Source organism: Megalops cyprinoides, chromosome 14, assembly GCF_013368585.1.
Source record: "Megalops cyprinoides isolate fMegCyp1 chromosome 14, fMegCyp1.pri, whole genome shotgun sequence".
Classification (NCBI taxonomy): Eukaryota; Metazoa; Chordata; class Actinopteri; order Elopiformes; family Megalopidae; genus Megalops; species Megalops cyprinoides.
Window position 1 is genome coordinate 8,820,969 of NC_050596.1, and position 20,700 is coordinate 8,841,668.

General features: G+C 44.8%; 1 protein-coding gene across 1 annotated transcript in view; it reads left to right on the top strand.

The window, feature by feature from the left end:
• The window catches only part of spag17 (sperm associated antigen 17), a 32,579-nt gene extending 16,594 nt beyond the window's left edge, over positions 1–15,985 (top strand). The window contains exons 29-51 of the mRNA XM_036545564.1: positions 211–355; positions 1,459–1,613; positions 2,104–2,318; positions 2,778–2,798; positions 3,255–3,385; positions 4,075–4,208; positions 4,575–4,757; positions 5,099–5,212; positions 5,308–5,362; positions 5,789–5,846; positions 5,934–5,987; positions 6,293–6,402; positions 8,206–8,360; positions 8,637–8,833; positions 9,195–9,255; positions 9,595–9,721; positions 10,323–10,470; positions 11,546–12,294; positions 12,405–12,497; positions 13,007–13,113; positions 13,500–13,695; positions 14,036–14,176; positions 14,544–15,985. Of these exons, the coding sequence (XP_036401457.1) occupies positions 211–355; positions 1,459–1,613; positions 2,104–2,318; positions 2,778–2,798; positions 3,255–3,385; positions 4,075–4,208; positions 4,575–4,757; positions 5,099–5,212; positions 5,308–5,362; positions 5,789–5,846; positions 5,934–5,987; positions 6,293–6,402; positions 8,206–8,360; positions 8,637–8,833; positions 9,195–9,255; positions 9,595–9,721; positions 10,323–10,470; positions 11,546–12,294; positions 12,405–12,497; positions 13,007–13,113; positions 13,500–13,695; positions 14,036–14,176; positions 14,544–14,905 (3,711 nt within the window). The 3' untranslated portion in view covers positions 14,906–15,985. The remainder of the gene's footprint in view (positions 1–210; positions 356–1,458; positions 1,614–2,103; positions 2,319–2,777; positions 2,799–3,254; positions 3,386–4,074; positions 4,209–4,574; positions 4,758–5,098; positions 5,213–5,307; positions 5,363–5,788; positions 5,847–5,933; positions 5,988–6,292; positions 6,403–8,205; positions 8,361–8,636; positions 8,834–9,194; positions 9,256–9,594; positions 9,722–10,322; positions 10,471–11,545; positions 12,295–12,404; positions 12,498–13,006; positions 13,114–13,499; positions 13,696–14,035; positions 14,177–14,543) is intronic.
• The last annotated feature ends 4,715 nt before the right edge of the window (positions 15,986–20,700 follow it).

The following is a 20,700-nucleotide window of genomic DNA, read 5'->3' on the forward strand; positions in this document are numbered from 1 at the left end:
CTGCTGAGCTCATCAGTGTTGGTGACATCACTGCCATATAGGGCCCTCCTAAGTTTGCTTATGATTCTAATGACCGCTGATAAATGTGAAGACTACAATTGCAAATATTCAGAAACTAACACTTGCATGTCTCACCTGTGACAGGTAGTTAGGTAATACAGTACACTCACATTCTTTACGATCAGTACCTGCATGTCTCACCCATGACAGGTACTGATCACTAGAGAGGACCAGGTCCTCACTGTGCTGGAGAAGGATGAGAGGGGAGAGGAGAAGGTTGTAGTGGAGCACGCTGATGGTACCAGAATCACCACCTTCTACCAGCAGGCTGAGTTCCAGAACCACCTGGGGACAGGTAAGACCAATTACTGACCTGCTGTTCACTTAGCCCTGCAGTAGGTGCTACTTCCTGAAATCATATGGTGTTTGCAGATGCTTGATGTAATCACTGTACATGTCTCCCGCTAATATACAGAAATACTACTAGAAAAATAAAACAAACAATATATAACTACAACAATTAAACAAGCCCTGTATTCACTCTTTGGTCATTGTCTCTTTCACACCTCAAAGTCTGGATAGCCTGAGATGTGAGGGTGTCAAGGCTCAGGCAGGGACTCAGGTGCAGACAGGGAGGCAGGATGCACAAGGTAGTTTAATAAATCCAAATCGGTATCCAAGAACGAGGTCAAAAACAGGCAAAGTCAAAACCAGGGAAACACGGCGAACAATACCAAAAAACAGATCCAAAAAACGAGGTCAGAGAAACAGGCAAAAATCGGCAAGAAGAGGCAGGAAGGCAGGCAGGCGGGCGGGCGGGCGGGCAGGCAGGCAGGCAGGCAGGCAGGCAGGCAGGCAGAACAGGACAGGACAGGACAGGACAGGACAGGACAGGACAGGACAAACGGCTTGTAGCGCAACAGATGAACTGAGACGAACTAGCAGCGAGACATGAAACAAACGGGGAAAATATAGGGCAAAGCTGATGACGGGATGGGATTCAGGTGTGCAGGTAGGCAGGTGGAGCCAGTCAGGTGACCAGGTGGGCGGAGACAGGGCGGAGAGCAGGGCAGGGCAGGAACACAGGGAAAAACAAAAGCACATGGACAGGAAAAACAAAAACAAACCCCGCTAAGAAGCCGCAGTCCTGACAGAGGGTCTTTGTCCCTAAATTCAAAAAAAAATCTGTCTGTCCATATTTATAGAGTTATAGTGCTATATGGAATAACAGATAACAGATAATAATAGAGCTATAGTGTGCTGGTGATGCTCGTACACAGACATTCCCGTGTTGTCCTAGCAGCTTGTCCAAGATCTTTTCCTGATTACAACTCACCTGGGCACACCATGGCAGGCAGGTGAAAAATGGATACAGAGAGAGGTACTCTATGGTACTGGTAATGTACCCTGGCAGAAAACATTTTGATGTTTTTACTCTCATCTCATCTCTGATGTCAGGAGAGGAAGTCCCCACCATGACCAGGAAGCAGAAGATGGTGAGGGTGGAGTGTGCGGGGTTTGCCGCCGTGGTGACGAACTGTGAGGAGAGGACCTGCACAGCTGTGTTTGGAGACGGGACCGTCATCACTGCCGCACCTCATGGATCCTACCAGGTGAGGACCGGGAGAAAGAGTGTGGAGTGTGGAACAGTGGTCAGAGCAGCAGCCTGGAGCAGGAGTGTTTCATACTGTATCCACAAACACATTTACTATGACACTTTATACAATATGAGATGTTATGTAATGATTCCTACTGTCGGACTGTAACACTGCTCTTTGCCTAACCCTCTTGTATGCACCCTCTTGTAAACCACTCGGGATAAGAGCACCTACTAAATGATTCAATGTAAATGTAAATGTAAATTTGAGTGTGGAGCAGTGGTCAGGACAGCAGCTTTCAGATTACGAATGACATAAAAAAACATTCCCACTGGCAGAAGAAAATTTATATGTTGTGGGTTCTGAAAAAAAAAAAAACATTTTAAAAAACACAATATAATTCAAATAGCTGCACCAGTTCAGTCTCATTTTCTTATCTGTAGGTCATCCTCTTTATTTGCTGTTGTGTTTTTGAATACTGAAGAGTTGAATATCTGTGCTGCAGGTGTTCCCCTCAGGAGCCGGGCTTCTCCGCATCGATAAGGACGGCAACACCACGTACACCTCCCACCCCAGCCACGGCGCTACACTGACCTCTGCTGGCAGCAGCCTGGAACTGCAGCCTGGCACCTACATGATGAGACACACTGCAGACATCATTTGCGAGGCGGTAGATCCCGAGGGGAACCTGTTTCAGGTGCACATGCCTACCTGCGTTATGTTAGAGTGTATTTACCTTGGGCCTGCTCTCAGTCTCAGAGTGACACCATATGTATCTGTCTTCTCTGTCTCTTTACTTATGCTTAATTCTACCACTTTGTCTGTTTAGTCAAGTCTACTGCTCTGTTTATTTAGATAATTTGTTAGCTATGAGTACATGAATCCACTTTTATTAATTCAAAGGAATGTGACTGCACCATTTTACAACAAAGCCCCTCACAGCGGGTATAATATGAATGAGTGAATGGGTGCATGGCTGTATGAGTAAATGAATGAACGACTGAAGGATATGTGTGTGTCTCTGTGTGTGCAGGTGATGGCGGATGGGAAAACCCGCACTGTTATCTCCAGCCCTGAGAATTGCTTTGAGGAAGAGGAGGAGGAGGAAGAGAGGAATGAGGAAGAGGAGGGGGAAGGAGACTCTGAGCAGGCAGAGATGTGGAGGCTCCCGTGGGTGAGATATAAAGAGCACTCTCCTAGGTAAGTGTCACAACATTGGTGTCTTATAAAGCACTGTACTGTAGCAGAATTACATAATATAATGTAGCTGACACCTACCAGCACCTAGTGTTAGACCCGGTACACCATACCTCTACTGCACTGAGAATTAAGCCCGTCACCCTGTACCTGTACAGTGCAGACAGTTAGGCTCTTTACCCCATACCTGTACAGCACTGAGAGTCAGTCTCTTTACCCCATACCTGTACAGGACAGACAGGTTCTTTATCCCATACCTGTAAGGCACCAACAGTTAGGATTTCTAGACAATATCTGCTTTGACCATTTGTACATGATATGTTTGTATGCTGAAACCATTTTTGTGGAGATGCAGGTATCCTCTTTGTAATATGATGTAATATATCAAATGAGAATAATACTCTCCTGATGTTGAATGTCTGTGTAAATGAGGAGGTTGTTGTGTGACGGGTGCTCCAGGTTCTTCATCATTCACGAGGATGGCTCCGGCACCGAGCTGCTGCATTCGCGGGACGTAGAGGACTTCCTGTGCGGGGTGCACTCTGACCCTGCCGTTGCTGTCCTCAAGGAGCCAATCCCAGAGCTGCTTGGTAAATCAGCAAGGTCACCACGGCCCTGTCACATAGAGACATAAACTCTGAAGGCTCATACATGTACATAAGCTCTGAGGTCTCATTAACAGAGACACAGGCTCTGAAGCTTATACAGTGAGAGGATACAATACAATTTTATTCCACTAGGGGCAGTTTAGATGAGGGCATTTTACAATTGTGTTGATAAAAACCCTTTGCTATACACAGTATACATGCACATACATACAAAGCACTAACATACATTCTTCTCAGAAACATGCACAATGTACAATCACATATGCATGTATCTATGCACTAACACAGATACATAGATATTTGCATAACATTTGTCGTCTCATAGCGGGAACAGTAATATCCATGTTATAAATAAGAGATACATAAATGTCAATTATTGTATATACATTCATGAGGGCATAGACACATCCTATTTTAAAACATGATATAAGCAGATCCTGAGTGGCTCAGTTGGCTGGGCATTTGCAGAGGGAAACAGGGAAGAAAACATAAAAGAAAAGAAAAACATGATATAAATCATGAATATGAGCATATATGTTATGAATGGAGTACTGTCTCACTGAAATGCAAGTTCTGAAGCCCAGCCCACAGAGGTAAGGGCCCAAAAGGTATTTACACTGGGTTTACTCATGACCTACTCAAAGACAGCTCCCTGTTGATCTGTGTCCAAGGTGTGTGTGGGGTAACTGTGTTGAAGCCCTGCCCTGAGGACATCTGGTCCCGCTGGCTGACCCAGAAACAGAGCGATGACATAATTCCTGCTAACCTCAAGTCCAGGAAATGGGACAAATTCCCCTCTGTAGAGGTAACCCAAAATTCCCCTCCACTGAGGTAACCCCTACGTCTGTGAACACTTTTGCACAATACAGGTGGTGTGTCCTGAGAAATTTCCTCCAAGGATTTTTTTAAACCACAGAGAGGGGTTGATTTAATATTACAGTACATTGTCAGCTCAGAAATTGAATAGGTTATAGAATCTTTCAGTGAAACTAGCTTACTTGCACCATCACATAATACAGATTTATTCAGATGAGTATTTACCTGAGCAGTTCAGATTAAGTATTATTTATCACTGTTATTTATTGAAAGATGTCCTTACCCTTCATATGGCTGCAGCAAGGGGTTGTGTTTACTGTGTGACCCGGTCAGCAGAGGTCATCTGTGGTTTCAGAGGAAGACGCCTGGGCCTCCATTTGGCACATCCCTCGGGAGGGGCCTTTACCTGAACGAGAGGACTGCACCCCCACCTCCAGCACCTGTGCTCACCTGTCCTGAGGTGCTGGAGGTTCGGCAGCTCATTCAACACCAGCCAATCAGCAGCCAGCTGCGCAGGAAGTTAGAAAAGCGGCTGAAGGTGCGTAAACTTTTTTGCATTGACTCACAGTCCAGTGGTCTCTGAATAACCCCTGTGTTATTACATTAGCACACATTAATAACCACTGTGTTAGCACCCATGAACACCCCCCGTGAACACTAGCACATATGAATGCACTGTGTGTTATAACATATGAATGCCCCATGTGTTATTACACCAGCAGACATTAATACTGCTGTGTTATTAAACTCGAACACATTAATATCCCCAGTTATCACACAAGTACACACTGCTAACCCCTGTGTAATGACGTTAGAACTCTTTAATAACTGTTATTCCAAAGCAGTACGTTAATAACTCTTATGTTCTTGCCTCTGCAGGGGTACATGGAGCACCTGTTCGAGCGGGAGCACTTATGGCAGGAGATGCAGGTGAAGGAGCCCCGCACCGAGGAGGAGAGGGTCCATGCCACCGACCTGCTGCAGCTGGTCCTGGTGAGAGACCGCCGTGGCCTAAACACACACGCATACACGCCCCATGCCCCGCCCGCGCCCTGCACGCTGCTCACGGCTGCTCTGCTTCCTCGCAGTCCCTCCCAGATTGTGACAGCCCTGCTGACATCATGCAGAGGAGACTGAGCACCGGTGAGTGAATCTGACCCTCCTTAACTCATGGCTGGAACCCAGTAAGTATCCATTCCCTGCAGGGAAACACGGCTCTTTATTTTAATGGCGCACTGGAATTGGGTTCACTGTTTCAAGGTAAACTGCTTTCAAATCATTGACTGGTTGTTGTACGTGCTGTAGAGTACAGTGTAGCGAGACAATGAGAAACAGCTTGCAATTTATCACAGTACACCACACTCATGGTCATGGTCAACGTGATTGTACGCTAATGTGACTGTTGGGTATTACTTTGTGTGTTGTGCTAATATGAATGTGCATTTGGTCACTGTGTTTGCTTATGTGTGTGTGTGTGTGTGTGTGTGTGTGTGTGTGTGTGTGCGTGTGTGTGTGTGTGTACTGTAACAGTGGATGTGGCCTCCTTGTACACACACACCCTCTCCTCAGCCTTGCTGCCTGACAGCGATACTTCAAAGGGATCTGAGACGGACCTGGAGGCTGACAGGTGAGACCTCATGATCTTCTCAGTGTCACTAGCACCTAACAGCTTCTACTGCAAAACCCCCATTAACTGTGTCCCTCCTGCTTGTAGCTGCAGTGAAGAGAAAAAGGAGTCACTGTGGGCAAGCAGGATAGAACAGTACAGGTAACGACAGTCTCTGTAGTTGTCATTACTATAACACAACATCACAAGTAACTGCATTCTGTATATCGGTCATTACTGTAACACAAAGGTACAGGTAACTACAGCCTCTATACCAGTCAATATTATAAAACAACAGTACAGGAATGACCTGCACTTTGCAATGATGTTAAGCAATACTCAAAACAGAAACTATTACTAATTGTCATTGATTTATTTCTCTGAGGTTCAGCTGCAAACTCTATTGTCTATAACATTAAAAGGCTGTAGAGTGTGTAGTGACTTTTGTTTTCTATGTAAAATGGCAGGCAGGAGCTACGAGAGGCGGAGATGTGTCGAGCTGCACTGAGGAACAGGGTCATCCTGCCGTACTTCCACTCTGACATAGGGAAGCCATTCGCCCTCACTGAGGAAGCAAGTACCAGCTCATTCAGCTCATTAAGCCCCAAGAAACGCTGTCAGAATAATCACGCCTGGGATCCGCTCCAGCTTTGGACTCACAGTGCCGTTGCCCATGTTGCATGGATATTGTAGCGCATAATTATTATTATCGTCATGAAGTGTGCTCCATTTATAAGAATTACCAGTATAAGAATCAAATGCATGCATCACTAGTGATCAAAAACACTGGGACAGAAAAAATCCTATACTAACAGAGGGTGGATGTGAATCTTGTAAGAGCACTGCACTGTATCACCAAAATGCTTTGTGTTGGGTATCCTTCAAAATGGAATTAAAAAATATAAAATAATTCACACTGAGCCTCATTAGCCATGTTCTGCATGTTCTTAAATGTGATTTAATCAATTTATTTAACAACCTGTGTTTTATAGTGTACCTCTACCAGTGTACCCTTTACATATGTATGGTTTGTATGTTATATGTTATATGTGTTACTGAATGTGTGGTTGCAGTCTGGTATCACAGCCCTAATGACCGGATATGGCCTTTTTCCAGAATGAGTGAAACATCTGTAATATGATGTTTAGGGTTGTGCTATTTTTAGAATTAAAAATTTAATTTTAGATTTTAAAAAAGATTAGATTTGAACATACAGTGTCGGAACTTTGATGCAACAACATTGTTTATCATTCAGTTCTGTTGCTGGCATTTGACACACCCCCAAATGTCTGATATTGACATTTCCCTCACCCTAGAAAAGCATCAAATATTGAATTTTAGGATACGATTCCCAGTTAGGTGTGTAATGACTCTTGTTGATTGAAATACACCTATGTCTCTGCTGAAAGAGATGTTCTTTCTAAATGAAGGCTGGATCTGAATGAAGCACTTTATTTCCTGTAAGGTTCCTGACATGGAAGCTCTGTCACTGGAGCTCCCACCGTTTCCCCGGAAACAAGAGAATCCGGAAATCCAGGAGTTCCTCAAAGATGCCCTAGAGCCAGATGGTAACTATCCAGTTCTGAGCACAGGCGGATGTCTTCAATTTCAGAGCTGATAGTAATGATTCATGATTTGGCATGTATTTGATGTTTTTTTTTTGTTTTATTTTACAGTGATTAACTTAATATTATACATAAATCAATATTCTGTATCTTATCTGAGTGTTTTTAGTGGTTAGTAATGGAGCATTCATTTTCGATCTTCTCCAGCTGTTCAGTCAGGCCAAAAATGGATAAACCAGTCTAATTATACTATGTGATATCTGTACACATAGATATGAATATTTAGCCTAATGACATCACCAAAAATCTTCCTTTTGTCTTTATCTTTTCATTTTAAATAACTGTTTCACTTCGTCTGTTTGTATAAAGAGCTTGCCATAATGGCCTAGTAAGTCACTTGGATAAAATTGTCTGCTGAATGAATCAATGTGACGATAAATGCATAATCGAGTCAAAAGAAAAAGTCTCCAATAGAAAATCAGTTACCTGAATAGTGTCTGAGTCTGTCTAAAATGTGATTAATGCTAGTTGGATGTTTGTGATCTGTAGCCCAGCGACCTTCGAACCCGACACCCCATGCAGCAGGAGGTGACGCAGCGTCCCAGGGAAGGCCCACAAACCCCACCCCTCAGGGCGCAGCTCCGCCCTGCCCTGCTTCTGCCACAGGTGCCACTACAAGCCACACCCAGCTCCATGTCCCACAAAGTGGTTAGTGTTAGGATTAGGGATCGGCTTCTCCCCTTCATCTGGCCCCCATCCTGAGTGTGGCCTCTTCCTCAGCACAGAGTCATGGTAAAAGTCTGTTTCCCTTGCAGCTGTGGGAGCACACGGTCCCCCCTCAGTGCAGAGAGAGGGGGGCTCTGGGAGTTGGAGGTCGCCGACGGACGCGGCTGGAAACCCTCACAAGGAGAGGCTGAGGCTTCCCTCTGCCATCCTCAGCGGCAAGCCCAGCAGCCTGCCCAACCAGAAGGTACTACGCACAGTCCGCACAGCTCAACACACAATAGCCACAGCTCCACCCACAGTCCCCAAAACCCCACCTACAGTATCCACAGCTCTGCCCACAGTCCCCACAGCTCCGCCCACCGTCCCCACAGCTCTGTCCACCATCCCCACAACCCCGCCCACAGTACCAACAGCTCATCCCACAGTCCCCAGAGTTCCGCCCACAGTCTCCTCCCATTTTTTGCTGTGATATTTTTTTTTCTGATGAGAGGTCTCCTTTTTCTGTGTTGTTGTTTGTAAGTTCCTGTCAGTGGAGGAGCCGGTCAGGAGGAAGGTGCGGACAGTGTCTGTGGCAGGATCGCAGTCCATCGGGCTCCTACCAAACGCCACACGGGGGTTCCAGCTCCTCCCCGCAGAGGTGGATTTTGGGGTGCTGAGGGAGGGGCATGCCTACCGTGTCCCCGTAGTCATGAGGAATGTGGGGGTTGACTCCTGTAGGTAAGAGTGCACAAACCCATGCACCACAGACTCACACAACCTGCAAACATCTCACTTATCCTACTGTCCCTGCTGGGCAGGTTCACTGTGCTGTGTCTCTATTTCTGCTGTGCAGGTTCACTGTGCTGTGTCTCTATTTCTGCTGTGCAGATTCACTGTGCTGTGTCTCTATTTCTGCTGGGCAGGTTCACTGTGCTGTGTCTCCATTTCTGCTGTGCAGGTTCACTGTGCTGTGTCTCCATTTCTGCTGTGCAGGTTCACTGTGCTGTGTCTCTATTTCTGCTGTGCAGATTCACTGTGCTGTGTCTCTATTTCTGCTGGGCAGGTTCACTGTGCTCTTGTCTCTGTCCCTAATGTGCAGATTCACTGTGAAACAGCCTCCTCCTGCCACCGGGCTGAAGGTCACATACAGCCCCGGTCCTGTGAGTACTGCCACCTCTCTCTTCACCTCTGAGTAATACCAGCAAAGTTGGAGGGAGAGTGACTTACTCACTGAGTTATATTTAATGCATTTGTATTTATTCTGATAATATGATGATGATGATGAGTATGATGATGATGATAATTATAGTTATTATTATTCATAGTAGTAGTAGTATTATAGCACTGGCCAGTGGGACTGAAAGATTTGGCCAATGGGTTTGCACTTGGAACTCCAGGTGCCTTTACTTTATATCTGCTGAACAAGCATAACAATTTAAAAAGGAGCTCCCACCATCAGCTGGTTACTTTCTGTGATGCACAATGTCATGGGCGTGCAGGTGGCTGCAGGTATGAAGACTGACCTGCAGGTGGAGCTGTTCGCCATCGCCGATGGAGAGGGACCTGTCACACATTACATCCAGATCCAGACAGAGACTGAAATCCTCTACCTGCCCGTGTCTGCAAATATCCTTTCTGACTGCACAGGGGAGCAGGGGCAGCAGTGAGCAGTAGTGGGTAGGGTCATTGATTTGTCACCAGGTGGCACAGGTAAGAAGTAGCAATTTCAACACTGGGATTGTAATAGGGGGTTGTGGGCTGCTGTGGCTTTGTGCAAATATATATATAATAATAATATATCATCACACAATAGATTGATACCAAAACTATTTATTCGATTATCAAAGATTATGAATGTCTGAATGTACAAAAAGTGTCTCAAAAGCGCCGCTTGCTTGGAAGCAGAGAACTATACACCTGCAGTGTGATGAGCCCATATACTTGTGTTTAAAAAGATATTTTCACTAAGAGACAAATGCCTAAGATGTAAACATTTTAAGTCCTCTTGTGTTTGAGTGATGTACTTAAATGTTCTTCTCTTTCATTTTATCCATGGTTACACTATTTTTATGATTTTTTTGTCCATATTTATTATCCATATTCCCTGAAATATTCTGATTTACAGTGAGAGCACAGTCTGAGAGAACACTGGTCGTGAGAATTGCGGATGCTCTTCTTTTAACAATAACTGATCAGGAAGGCTTTAGTCCTTAATGAGAGCTGTCACCAGTCCTCCCAGCAGACCTGTATGACAGCACAGCTGAGGAAGGAGGGGCCAGAGGAGCACTGGGAAGGGTCAAGGTTCAGGTGGGTGGGGCTAAAGTCCAGCTAGTCTCCACCCCCTCTGTGAGGCAAGGCATCATGCGGCCACGCAGGCAACCTAGTCCATCAGGTCAGTCCCAACCCCACCCCCCCCTTGTGTTCTGATTGGTTGTTTCCAGTGCCACTCTCCTGTTCCCAATTTACGCCATCTGAAAACACACACAGCACTCTGCATGACAGAGATGAACTAGAGTCATGTTTAAGTATACTCTGCCTCACAGAAATCACAAGGATTCACATTCAGAGAGGGTAATATAATGAAAATAGTTGTTTGGCATAGTAATATTACCATGTTCTGAAACCGAGTAAATAATTACACACAGACTACTGTCGTTTCAAGGGTCAGACTTTTGTTAATCTTGAGGTTTTTAATCTTGTGACTTTTCTGTCTCTTTTTTTTTAATCCGTGTTTTATTTAATCTGTATCAGTCTTGGTCTTTTAAGACTGAGACTTGATGTATGATGTAATAATGTATTATTTTTGGTATTAATTTTCAGATGCAGAGCTGACTACTTGAAACAACATCTGCGCCAGTTATTCTGAAAACCCAAAAGGGCACATATGAAATAAATATGAATGACTGTAATTGTATCATTAAAATGGATTGTATAATAAATAGATTGTAACAAAATATTCTCCATTCTCAATGCTTTCTTTGCTTAAATAATTATTGTCATAATCTGATGATTTTATGATATTGTCACTGCGCACACTTTAAAGTGATAATGCGAGCTTCACACTGGCGCAGCTACTGTAGAAGTAATTCAGTATTTCTGACGACATGTAGTGTCATACAGGTAGAATTGGTTATTCTAGTTTAAAGTAGTTAGTTATTGTGTAGTGTTTCCGTAGCAACTAAAGAAACTACAAATCCCGAAAACACACGGAACGAATTTCAGCGTAATGTGACGCTGGCCCCACCCCTTCCTTTGACAACACAGTAACATGGCTTCTTACAAGGGGTTAGGGAAGTACTCTCACTGTAGCGCACAATTCCCTAAAACCTTGCAGCGGGGCTTTCAGGAACTATGGGAATCTTCGTGCCTTTGTGACATCCAACTAATTGCTGAAAATAAAGCGTTTTCGGCGCACAGATCGGTTCTCGCCGCTGCGAGTCCCTATTTCAGGATAATGTTTACGAGCGACATGGTGGAGAGGAACATGGACTCGGTAGAGCTGAAGGCGATTCCTGCCTCAGGTCTTAGGTGTACATTAAACTTTATTTACACCTCCCAGCTGAGCTGGGACTATGACAGCATCGAGGACGTGCTTTTGACTTCCACACACCTGCAAGTGGCGGAGCTGACCGAATGCTGCGCGCAGATCCTCCAAGAATCCCTCCGTGTGGACAACGTATTCGAAATTATGTCTCTCTCCGAAAGGTACAACCTGTCAGCGTTAAAATCGGAGTGTCTGGCATTCATTTCGCAGAATCTGGACGCGATTCTGAAGACGCGTGAGAGCTCGCTGTTGCAAATCGACTGGGAGAGCTTTTTGGGAGTCCTGAGGAGAGATGACGTCAGCCCGCAGGTTTGCGAAAGCAGCATTCTGGAGCTCGCCATGAAATGGCTAAATTATGATTTGGGAAGCAGGGAGTCTTACACTGGGCAGCTGATGAAGGAGATCCGTCTCGGTCTGATCTTTCCGTCGGACGTGGACTACGATTCGGAGGAGGAGTTGTGCTCCTCTGCCGAGCTCCTGAGAAAAACGGTACCGGAGGGCGGAAGTTACCTCCGCATGCTGCGGAGAGAGGACCTGCGCTTTCAGACTGACAACACCTTTCAGAACTGGTTCAAGATCAGGTCCACAAGGAAAGGGGTGCTGGCAACCTGCGGTAAAACCACAGGGAGTCTGGAATGCGGAGAGATCATGGCAAGTAATGATTACGCCAAACATAAACTCCGTCATTTTGACTTAGGTTTTTTTGTTGTTGTTTACTAGTTTATTTTCCACTTAGTCGTTATACTTTTTTGCAGCTTTTGACAGGAGAACGTATGGATTCCTGGGAGACGCTTAGTCGCCGGAAGGGGATGTATAACCATTGCACTGTGGTTCTAAACGATTTCCTCTACCTCATAGGTAAACGAGTGAATCATACCTTTCTTGGGGAATCTGTAGTTTCTGCTACTCAAATATGTAACATTAATACGGTATGTTTGAAAAAGCTGTTGCATTTTATTTTAGAAAGTTATTTGACCTAGTGTTCAGGTGTAACAGATGTGTGTCAAAGGGCATGGGTCAGTTGAGATGAAAGTTGTTACAACAGATAATGCCTCACCAGGAACTTAAATAGCAATCACCTGATGTAGTTCACAGTGCTGGAGACTGTGTATCATATTATTCTTTGTATGAAGTTGCTGTTACATCTTCTTGCAACATTACATGTTATTGCAGTGTTTTCAGGCATTGCTTTGTGGGTGACGCTGCTGTGAGGTTGCGGTGTGTGCGTGTGTGTGTGTGTGTGTGTGTGTGTGTGTGTGTGTGTGTGTGTGTGTGTGTGTGTGTGTGTGTGCGTGCGTGCGCTGCATGCCGGTGTTTGTGTAGCCTTACCGCGCGGTATTCGTGACCCACTTTCTTCCCACTCTGAGGGGGTCAGAACTCCTGGTTCAATGATAACCACGACGAGGAGGCCGTGGCATCGGTGTGGAGGTTCGATCCGCGTTTCAGGAGGTGGACGCAGCTGGCCGATATGAATGTGAGTCCCTGACCTGCCAGCGTAACTGAGCAGCAATGCCATCCACACTAGCCTGTGCAAACCCTGATTACGCAAAACTGGCAGCAGTTAGCCACATTCTTGAAAAACCTCAGCTAGACTTTCAATTCATACTGAAACTGTACCAATACACAAAGGCTTGCCTAATATCCAACTAGCAGACGGAGTAACCAGTATGACCTCTCACCCAATCTGGTGGAGCTTTTGGGATTTGGGAATTTAGGTTAATTGGGAGGAGGGGTGAGGGACTGAATTGTGTGGCATTAACCTGTGCAGGATACTTACCCAGCATAGCTTCAGTATATATCCACATGAGCTGAGTGATGTTTCTGAGGCCTCTCGTGGCTGTTTCTTCGGGGCGGGGCCAGGTTCGGAGGCGGCGGTTCCACTGCAGTGCTCTCGGGGGGGCAATTTATGCAGTGGGAGGGCGAGGAGAGGGCGGCCTGCTGTTCTCCGCCGAGCGCTACAGCCCCGTCCACGACACGTGGACGCACATCCGCGCCCTGCCCCGCCCCCTGTCCAGCCACGCCGGCGCTGTCCATCAAGACCTGCTCTACATCTGTGGTAAGCACTGAACTCCCAGCATGCCTAGTGTGGCTTAGTCACATGGCTGTGTCTGGACACTGTCTGTACTGTGGAAGAGTAACAGAACTATGTACATGCAGCTGAAGTATTGAGTAGGGGTTTGCCAATATTGAGTCAGGGAAATCGATACTGGTAAAGGATTTTTTTTATACTCATAACTAGAAGCGTGCAGGATCAAATCCCTGCTGTGAGACAACTGTTGAGTAATTTAAAGAAGGTATTTCTTTCTTCTGTTTCTTACAGCTACAGGTGTTCAGGGGTCTGATAAGAGATGACCGTCTAAATGATGTGATGTTTTGTGTTTTTAATGGTCCACTAGGGGGCTCTTCTGGTGAGGTGTTCTCGGACTCGCTGTACCGGTACAGCCCCGACCGCGATGAGTGGACGGAGCGAGCGCCACTCCGCCACGCCCGAGGCTTCCACAGCATGACGGCCGTGGGAGACAAGATCTATGTCATCGGTGAGCACTGATCTCCATCTGACCCCTGGCAACACAGTGACATGTGACACAGTGACATCATTAACTGTCAGTGTGCTTGAATTAGTTTCTAATTGGTCACAGATTTAAGGTTATATTCCTTTTTCGTCAGGTTACATCTTTCAGTTTTTTCTGTTTGGGAATATGATTCTGTAAACCTTAACCTTAAGAAATTCAGGGTCGGCTCTTTGTACAATAGATGTGGTCAAATAAGGAGCTGACCCTTTTCCACTAACAGAACTGTGCTGGATGCCAGTCAGGTTGGGTTCCATCGCTGTGTTGGGGTGTAGTACTCGTCTGCGCTGTTTTAGGAAGGGGGGGGTGACCGTGTGGTTCTCTTCTGACCCAGGCGGAGTGGTGATTGGGCGAGGTGGTGGTGGCGGAGCCGGCCGCTCCTACTCAGACCTCCTCGTGACGGAGTGTTACTCCCCCCAAGCCGATCAGTGGACCGAGCTGGTCCCCCTGCCCGCGGGGCACAGCCAGCACGGAGCCTGCGCCCTGGGCTCAACCATCTACATTCTGGGGGGGTTCTCCTGGACGGCAGAGGGCTTCCTCAGCACCGTCCACCTGTACGACACGCTGGCGGACGCCTGGAGCGCGGGCCCCGCCCTGCCGCGCCCCCTGGTGGGCCTCTCCAGCGCCGTGCTCACCATCCCCCAGGGACTGTGCAGCACGCCGGACGGCGACGTCACGTCAGAGCCCATGGAGTGACGCCTCCGAAGGCTGGGAGCGTCTTTGCTTTCTCACACACAGCGCCTGCAACGCCAAAGCCCGGCCACACGGGGGTGCTGTGACTGGGAAGCGACAGTCCAGGTGTTACTGTGTCGCTGCTCGCCTCACAGCCCAGCATAAGCGGCCCAGTGAGCTGTGGAGCCGTTCACCCTGGGGTCCAGTTACAGTGACCGCTCACCTCACCGAAGCTCTGGGTATTCATGACTGCTGCACGTTCGCAGTCTGTATCAGGTGCAGAGCTTCTGAAGGACTCCTCTTTCCTTTGAGAGAGCTCATATTGAACACTCATGTATCATATGTTATCCTAAAGCAAGCCCACGTTGTTGCTGCTGCAGTAGCTGTGCCCAGTTGTCCAGTGTGAATGGATCACTGCGTTCCACACAGCTGCCCTGTTCCCTGACTGATCTCAGATCAGTGACCAGTAGGTATCCCAGTTTTCCACAGTGAACATATTTCAAAATGTGTTTGAAATACACAGAATTATGTATTTTTACACACTGAGACAAAATGATTTTTGAAGCAGATACAAATGCTAGTTGATCACAGTTTGTCAGTGAGCTTGGGTAATAACTAGGCCTGTTGAATACAAAGAGCTGCTGTAATAGGAGAGCAATTCAGCACACTCCTAACAGTTTTCTGCTGTTTGCTTTACTGCACTGTGTTCTGACATTTCACTTACACTCATACGGAAAAGGCTTTTTATCGATTTGTTGCATCATATTTCACTTGACTTTTTTTCCTTTTGGGCTTTCCAGTGGTGTTGCTATGGTGACCTGTTGTTCAGACCGGTGAGGTTTCTATACAACACAGCCTCACTTGCAAGAAGCCACAACACTAAAGCTCTGACCATATTTATATTTATCTTCACTAATACTATACTGAGGTCTTTATTCCACATGTGAATAAATTAATGCAGAAAAATATATGCGTGGAAAAATATACACTGAGAAATTTACTGTACGAGTGTGTTTCTGACCTGCACTGAGACCGATACGCTGAGCATTAAATGTTATATTCTAAATATATGCTAAATGAGTGTGGAATTATAAATTATCTTTACACTGGAATAGTTCTGCTTCAGTTTCTTCTCTTCTGGGATTTGGGTTATGTTTCTTTAATAAAATAATTTTAAAAATGTTGACAATAGGTTGTACACATACTCCACTACACCACACTGCTGCCCACCCATAGGTCCAGAATCCAGCATTCTAAGGACTACGTCACACTGTTGCCTGTTGAATAAACTGATGAGGGATTTGATCCCATCTCATGGTGGTGAATTTGTGCCTCTGAGGTAGAAGTGATGCAGATGCTGAATTTAAATGCAGACCCTTGTTCTTATTTTCATAAACACTCAGATCATGCGTGCAACTGGACGTTGCCCTTCATGCAAAGCAGATCTTTGTGTGACGTGTTCGTGCCAAAGGACAGATTGATGACTCACTATCTGACCATTTTACTCACTGAAATGTTACCAAGGGTGGCAAGAATGAGATTCACAGAGGAAAGGTTAGCATAAAGAGCCAGTAGCCATACATTCACATTGCACAAGGATCATACAGGAGACCTTCTCCATTCACTTGGGAAAAGTTATTGAGATCCCTGTGAATGAAGAAACCTGCCAATACTGCATTGATTACTGACTTAGCCACAAGAGGGATTTGTTCCCAAAAAATACATACAATGTAAAAAAGCAATTACCCATTAATGTGTATATTTATGTAATAATGCAATACATGCAAAACATCAGTCCTCTAAGAAGCAAGAGACATACATTATTACCCACGGAATGCGGAGAAATGAGTGAAGTGGCACATTCGCTAGTTAGGGCAGCCAGCACGATCAATGAGGACATGTGAGAGATACATACATTGGTGTGACAATGACAAAGGACTGACAGCTCAGTTTAGTTTTTTTTTCTCCTTAGAACTACCAATTAAACACTTACCCCTGCTGCCCTTCATCCCCTCCTCCTCCTCCTCCTTCTTCCTGTCACACAGGGGAAGTGGGTGTGGTCTCCACAGCGGCTCAGCATCTGGTACCACCACAGCCTGTTAAACAGGCAGTCTGTCAGCCTGGCCTCCATGTCCCGCTGCTCCCCTGTACACGGGGCTCTGGTTGGTGGCAGGAGTTTCTCATTGGTAACAAGAGGATCTCCTGTGCCAGCTGTTAGATCACACCTCCTTTATTCATAACGTGCCAGAAAATCTGAGAACTTACACCTTTAGCAATGGCAGAAATGGAATTTTCTACATCAAGCACAATATCTACCAAATATCTGTTCAGTAAATAGAATATCTATGACATACCACACCTCCTCACTCAGGACAGTACACTGAGGGATTCTGAGGTCAAAGACCTTTACATGCAGGACATGCCCTTTTGTTAGCTGTTATGATATTCCTCTAGTATTAAAATAGATTTGTTTGGAAAACAAGGCAACAGATTACATTCCATATTCTCTTTGTTTTATTCCTGCTTTAAATATTTATTTGCCTTGGAAAGTAAGGCGACAGTTTGCATTGCTCCCTCACTTTGTTGTAGTTTCAAATAAAAAGCTTTAAATGGATGGCCGATATCACTTTCCAATAAATACATGTAAACACAAGAGGGATTTTTCACTTTTTAAAAAATAAAGACAGCTGTTCAACAGCTGTATAAATGATGATTGTTGGGTCTTGATGAGGTCAAACTTGTCTGCGTCCCACTGTTTGAGTTTCCAGTCTTTTTCAGCCACGAGGAACAGATGAGTTTTGGTATGAACTGTAGGAACAGTACACCGGGTCCAAAAAAACAGGACAGTGACCTCATTGACCTGTGCAGTCCACACCACGGATCTGAGACTCATTAATACGTGCTGGCTATTAAACTTATCAAAATGCTCAATGATTTCATGCTGTTTTGTTAAATGGACTTTGTATTTGTGCATTAGAAGTCACTCTATGTAAGAGCATTTGTGAAATGACAAAATGTAAATTAAAGTAAATGTATGGTAAGTATAAAGGATTGATACCGTATATTTATAGCTATCCAATTTTTTGAAATGGGCAAAAACATATCTGAGCACATGGTGGTACTATCCTTCATAGTTAGGCAGCTCTCTACAATCATAAAGATGGCATTTATTATGCCAAGGTGTGCTCTTTGTCATTGGTTACAGAGATATATAAGAGATATATGAGACATATAAACCACAGACATCAAGCATGTTCAGAACGAGGGGCTGGTTTAATGCCACACACCAGTAGATGTCACTATGGTCTGGAAGGTTTGAGCAACACAATACAGTGACTAATTCCAAGGTCTGAACCACTGCCCATTTAAAGCAAGCTTGAACTGACAAGGTAGCGAGAGAACTTGCAGGAATGTTTGTGTTTACAGCTCAGAAAACCGCTTTTGGAGTGTAGAGGGAGTAACATCCAAAATACTAGCTGAAGGGGCTTTATATGTTACATTATATCCATGAGATGCTCTGGTTATATGGACCCAAAAGATCCTAATGGCAGACCACATTTATATCATGTTAAAGAGGAGAAATTTTAGTTGCAATAGGAGTAAACTTTAAGTATTTAAAATTGAATGGTTTGCAACCATTGGACTAAACATACCAGGGTGTTTATCAGCTTAAATACAACGGCTTTGAAACATGGAAAATGTTGAAATCTAACGTGCATGAAAAGGAGGAATCAGTACTTTGCCACAGTGGGGATTGTGTCTAATGGCATTTCTTGCGATTAACCAGGCTCTGTACAGTAAAATTAAACGGAAAATTTTGTGTATATTTCACACATGGAGGTACAGACAGCTGATGAAATGCATCGAGATGCACTCCATTAATGACTGACCATTTGATGATTAACTCAATCTACATGACTAATGAATTTGCTTATCCCAACATGCTATCCCAATGTGGTTCATATATAACTCTAAATAATACTGCCTTTCATACAGAATTATAGAAGAACAAATCACCAGGTGTCCTGCACTGTCGCTTCCTGAGGTTAGTGAAACGGTTACAAGATCTCAGAATTCCTCTGGAAAAAATAACTAGCCAGACAACAAACACAAGTATTGTAACACATTCTTTAACGCCATCATTTGAGAGGGGAGATTAGAATCACAATTCCATTGTCCATTTGACTCCAGCATTTGCTGGGGTCATTTGCTGAGTACTTGAAAGTGCAGGTGTTTTGACCGTGACAGTCTTATAGGCACGTTCACTTCTATGTGCAAAAATCATGTGCATAAATTAAGTCTGAAGCCCAAAAACAGAAAAAATGAAAAACACAAATGAATTTATAGATCTATGAAATTCTATTAAATGCATCCTTCCATTTCCAATGAGTTAATCTGGTAGACATGATCCTCTGGTTTGCTTTTTTTTTTGCTTATGACCCTCTGTTACTGACCTTTTTTCAAAAAATTTATGATAAAATGACTAAGGAGGTGAAAGTGCATATTATAGAAATACTGTAATTTGCTTAAAGCTTAAAGGTTTTACACTTTGTACTTGGAAGAACATACAAAACCACTGCAGTTTTACAGTTTTCCTTGTACAGTGCATGAGAAACAAACTTGCAGATATATCAGTTCTAGAATCAGCAGATACAGTTGGGTGATCTGCCTTGAGAATTGCTCTGGGTACATCCCTAGGGTCAAGAATGTGCGTGAGGGTGTACTGTTTGGTTGTGTATGTGTGTATGACAGCATGTATGTGAGTGTCTTTGGGTTGTGTACCTGTGTGTGTGTACCTGTGTACCTGTGTGTGTGTGTGTATACTTGTGTCTGGATATTACTGAATGTCTGTTTGACTGTATGTTTATTTTTACGAGCGGGGGAGTGCATGTATGTTTCTGAGTGGAAATGTGTGTGTAACTGTGTGTTTTATTACAGTGGGAAAGGTACAGTGAAGTGCGCGTTTGATAAAGAATATGCGTGACACTGTTTCGAAGTAGAGAGTATAGTATTAAACCCTGCCTGTTTTTTGTTGCCACCCACAGCATTTCATTGCCCTCACTGTGCTACAGGTTTTCACCCATCTCACTGTGAGGGGACCATTCACAAGCAAGTAGGAGTGAAATGCATACAAGTGAAATCACAGATGGGAGAGCGAGCCTTCATGAACTGCTTAATGGGTGGAACCATGATGTATTGCTAATCGCCGACATTATTCTCTGCAGCAAGACATTACGAGTAAATGAAATCAGAAGGTTTGTCAGTACATCAGCTTGATGTCTTGCTTGTGTTGCGTTTCTCTGTCTTCCTGTCTGTCGGTGTGGGCGTGTCTTTTGTTTTTGCACGCATGTGCTTTTGTTTTTGTTTATAGCCCATGTGCTCTGCCCTTCTGCCACACCCACTACTCGAAGCCCGTCCTGCTCACCTGTTCCCCGTTAACTCATTATCAGCCTGTGTATATATACACCCCTCTGTTTTCTTTTTTCTCTCCCAGCTTGTCTCAGTGTATTAGCCTGTTTTGCTCCTGCCTGTTTATATCTGTATGCTCTGGTTTTTGACTTCTGCTTTGCCTCTTGGATTACTCTTCTTGCCTGCTGTTTTTTGGATAATTCTCTGCCTAGTTAATTTGACTTTCTCCCTGTATTTTTGGATTTGACCTTGCCTTGTGATTTTGGATTTCTGCCGGTTTTTGCGGATCTTCTGGTGTTGACTTGGACTGTTTTGACTACTGTTTTGTGGCTTGCCGTCAAATACCTAGTTTTGCTTTCTGGTCTGTGCCTGGGTCCTTCCAACTGAAAGCCTGACAGGATTACTCATGA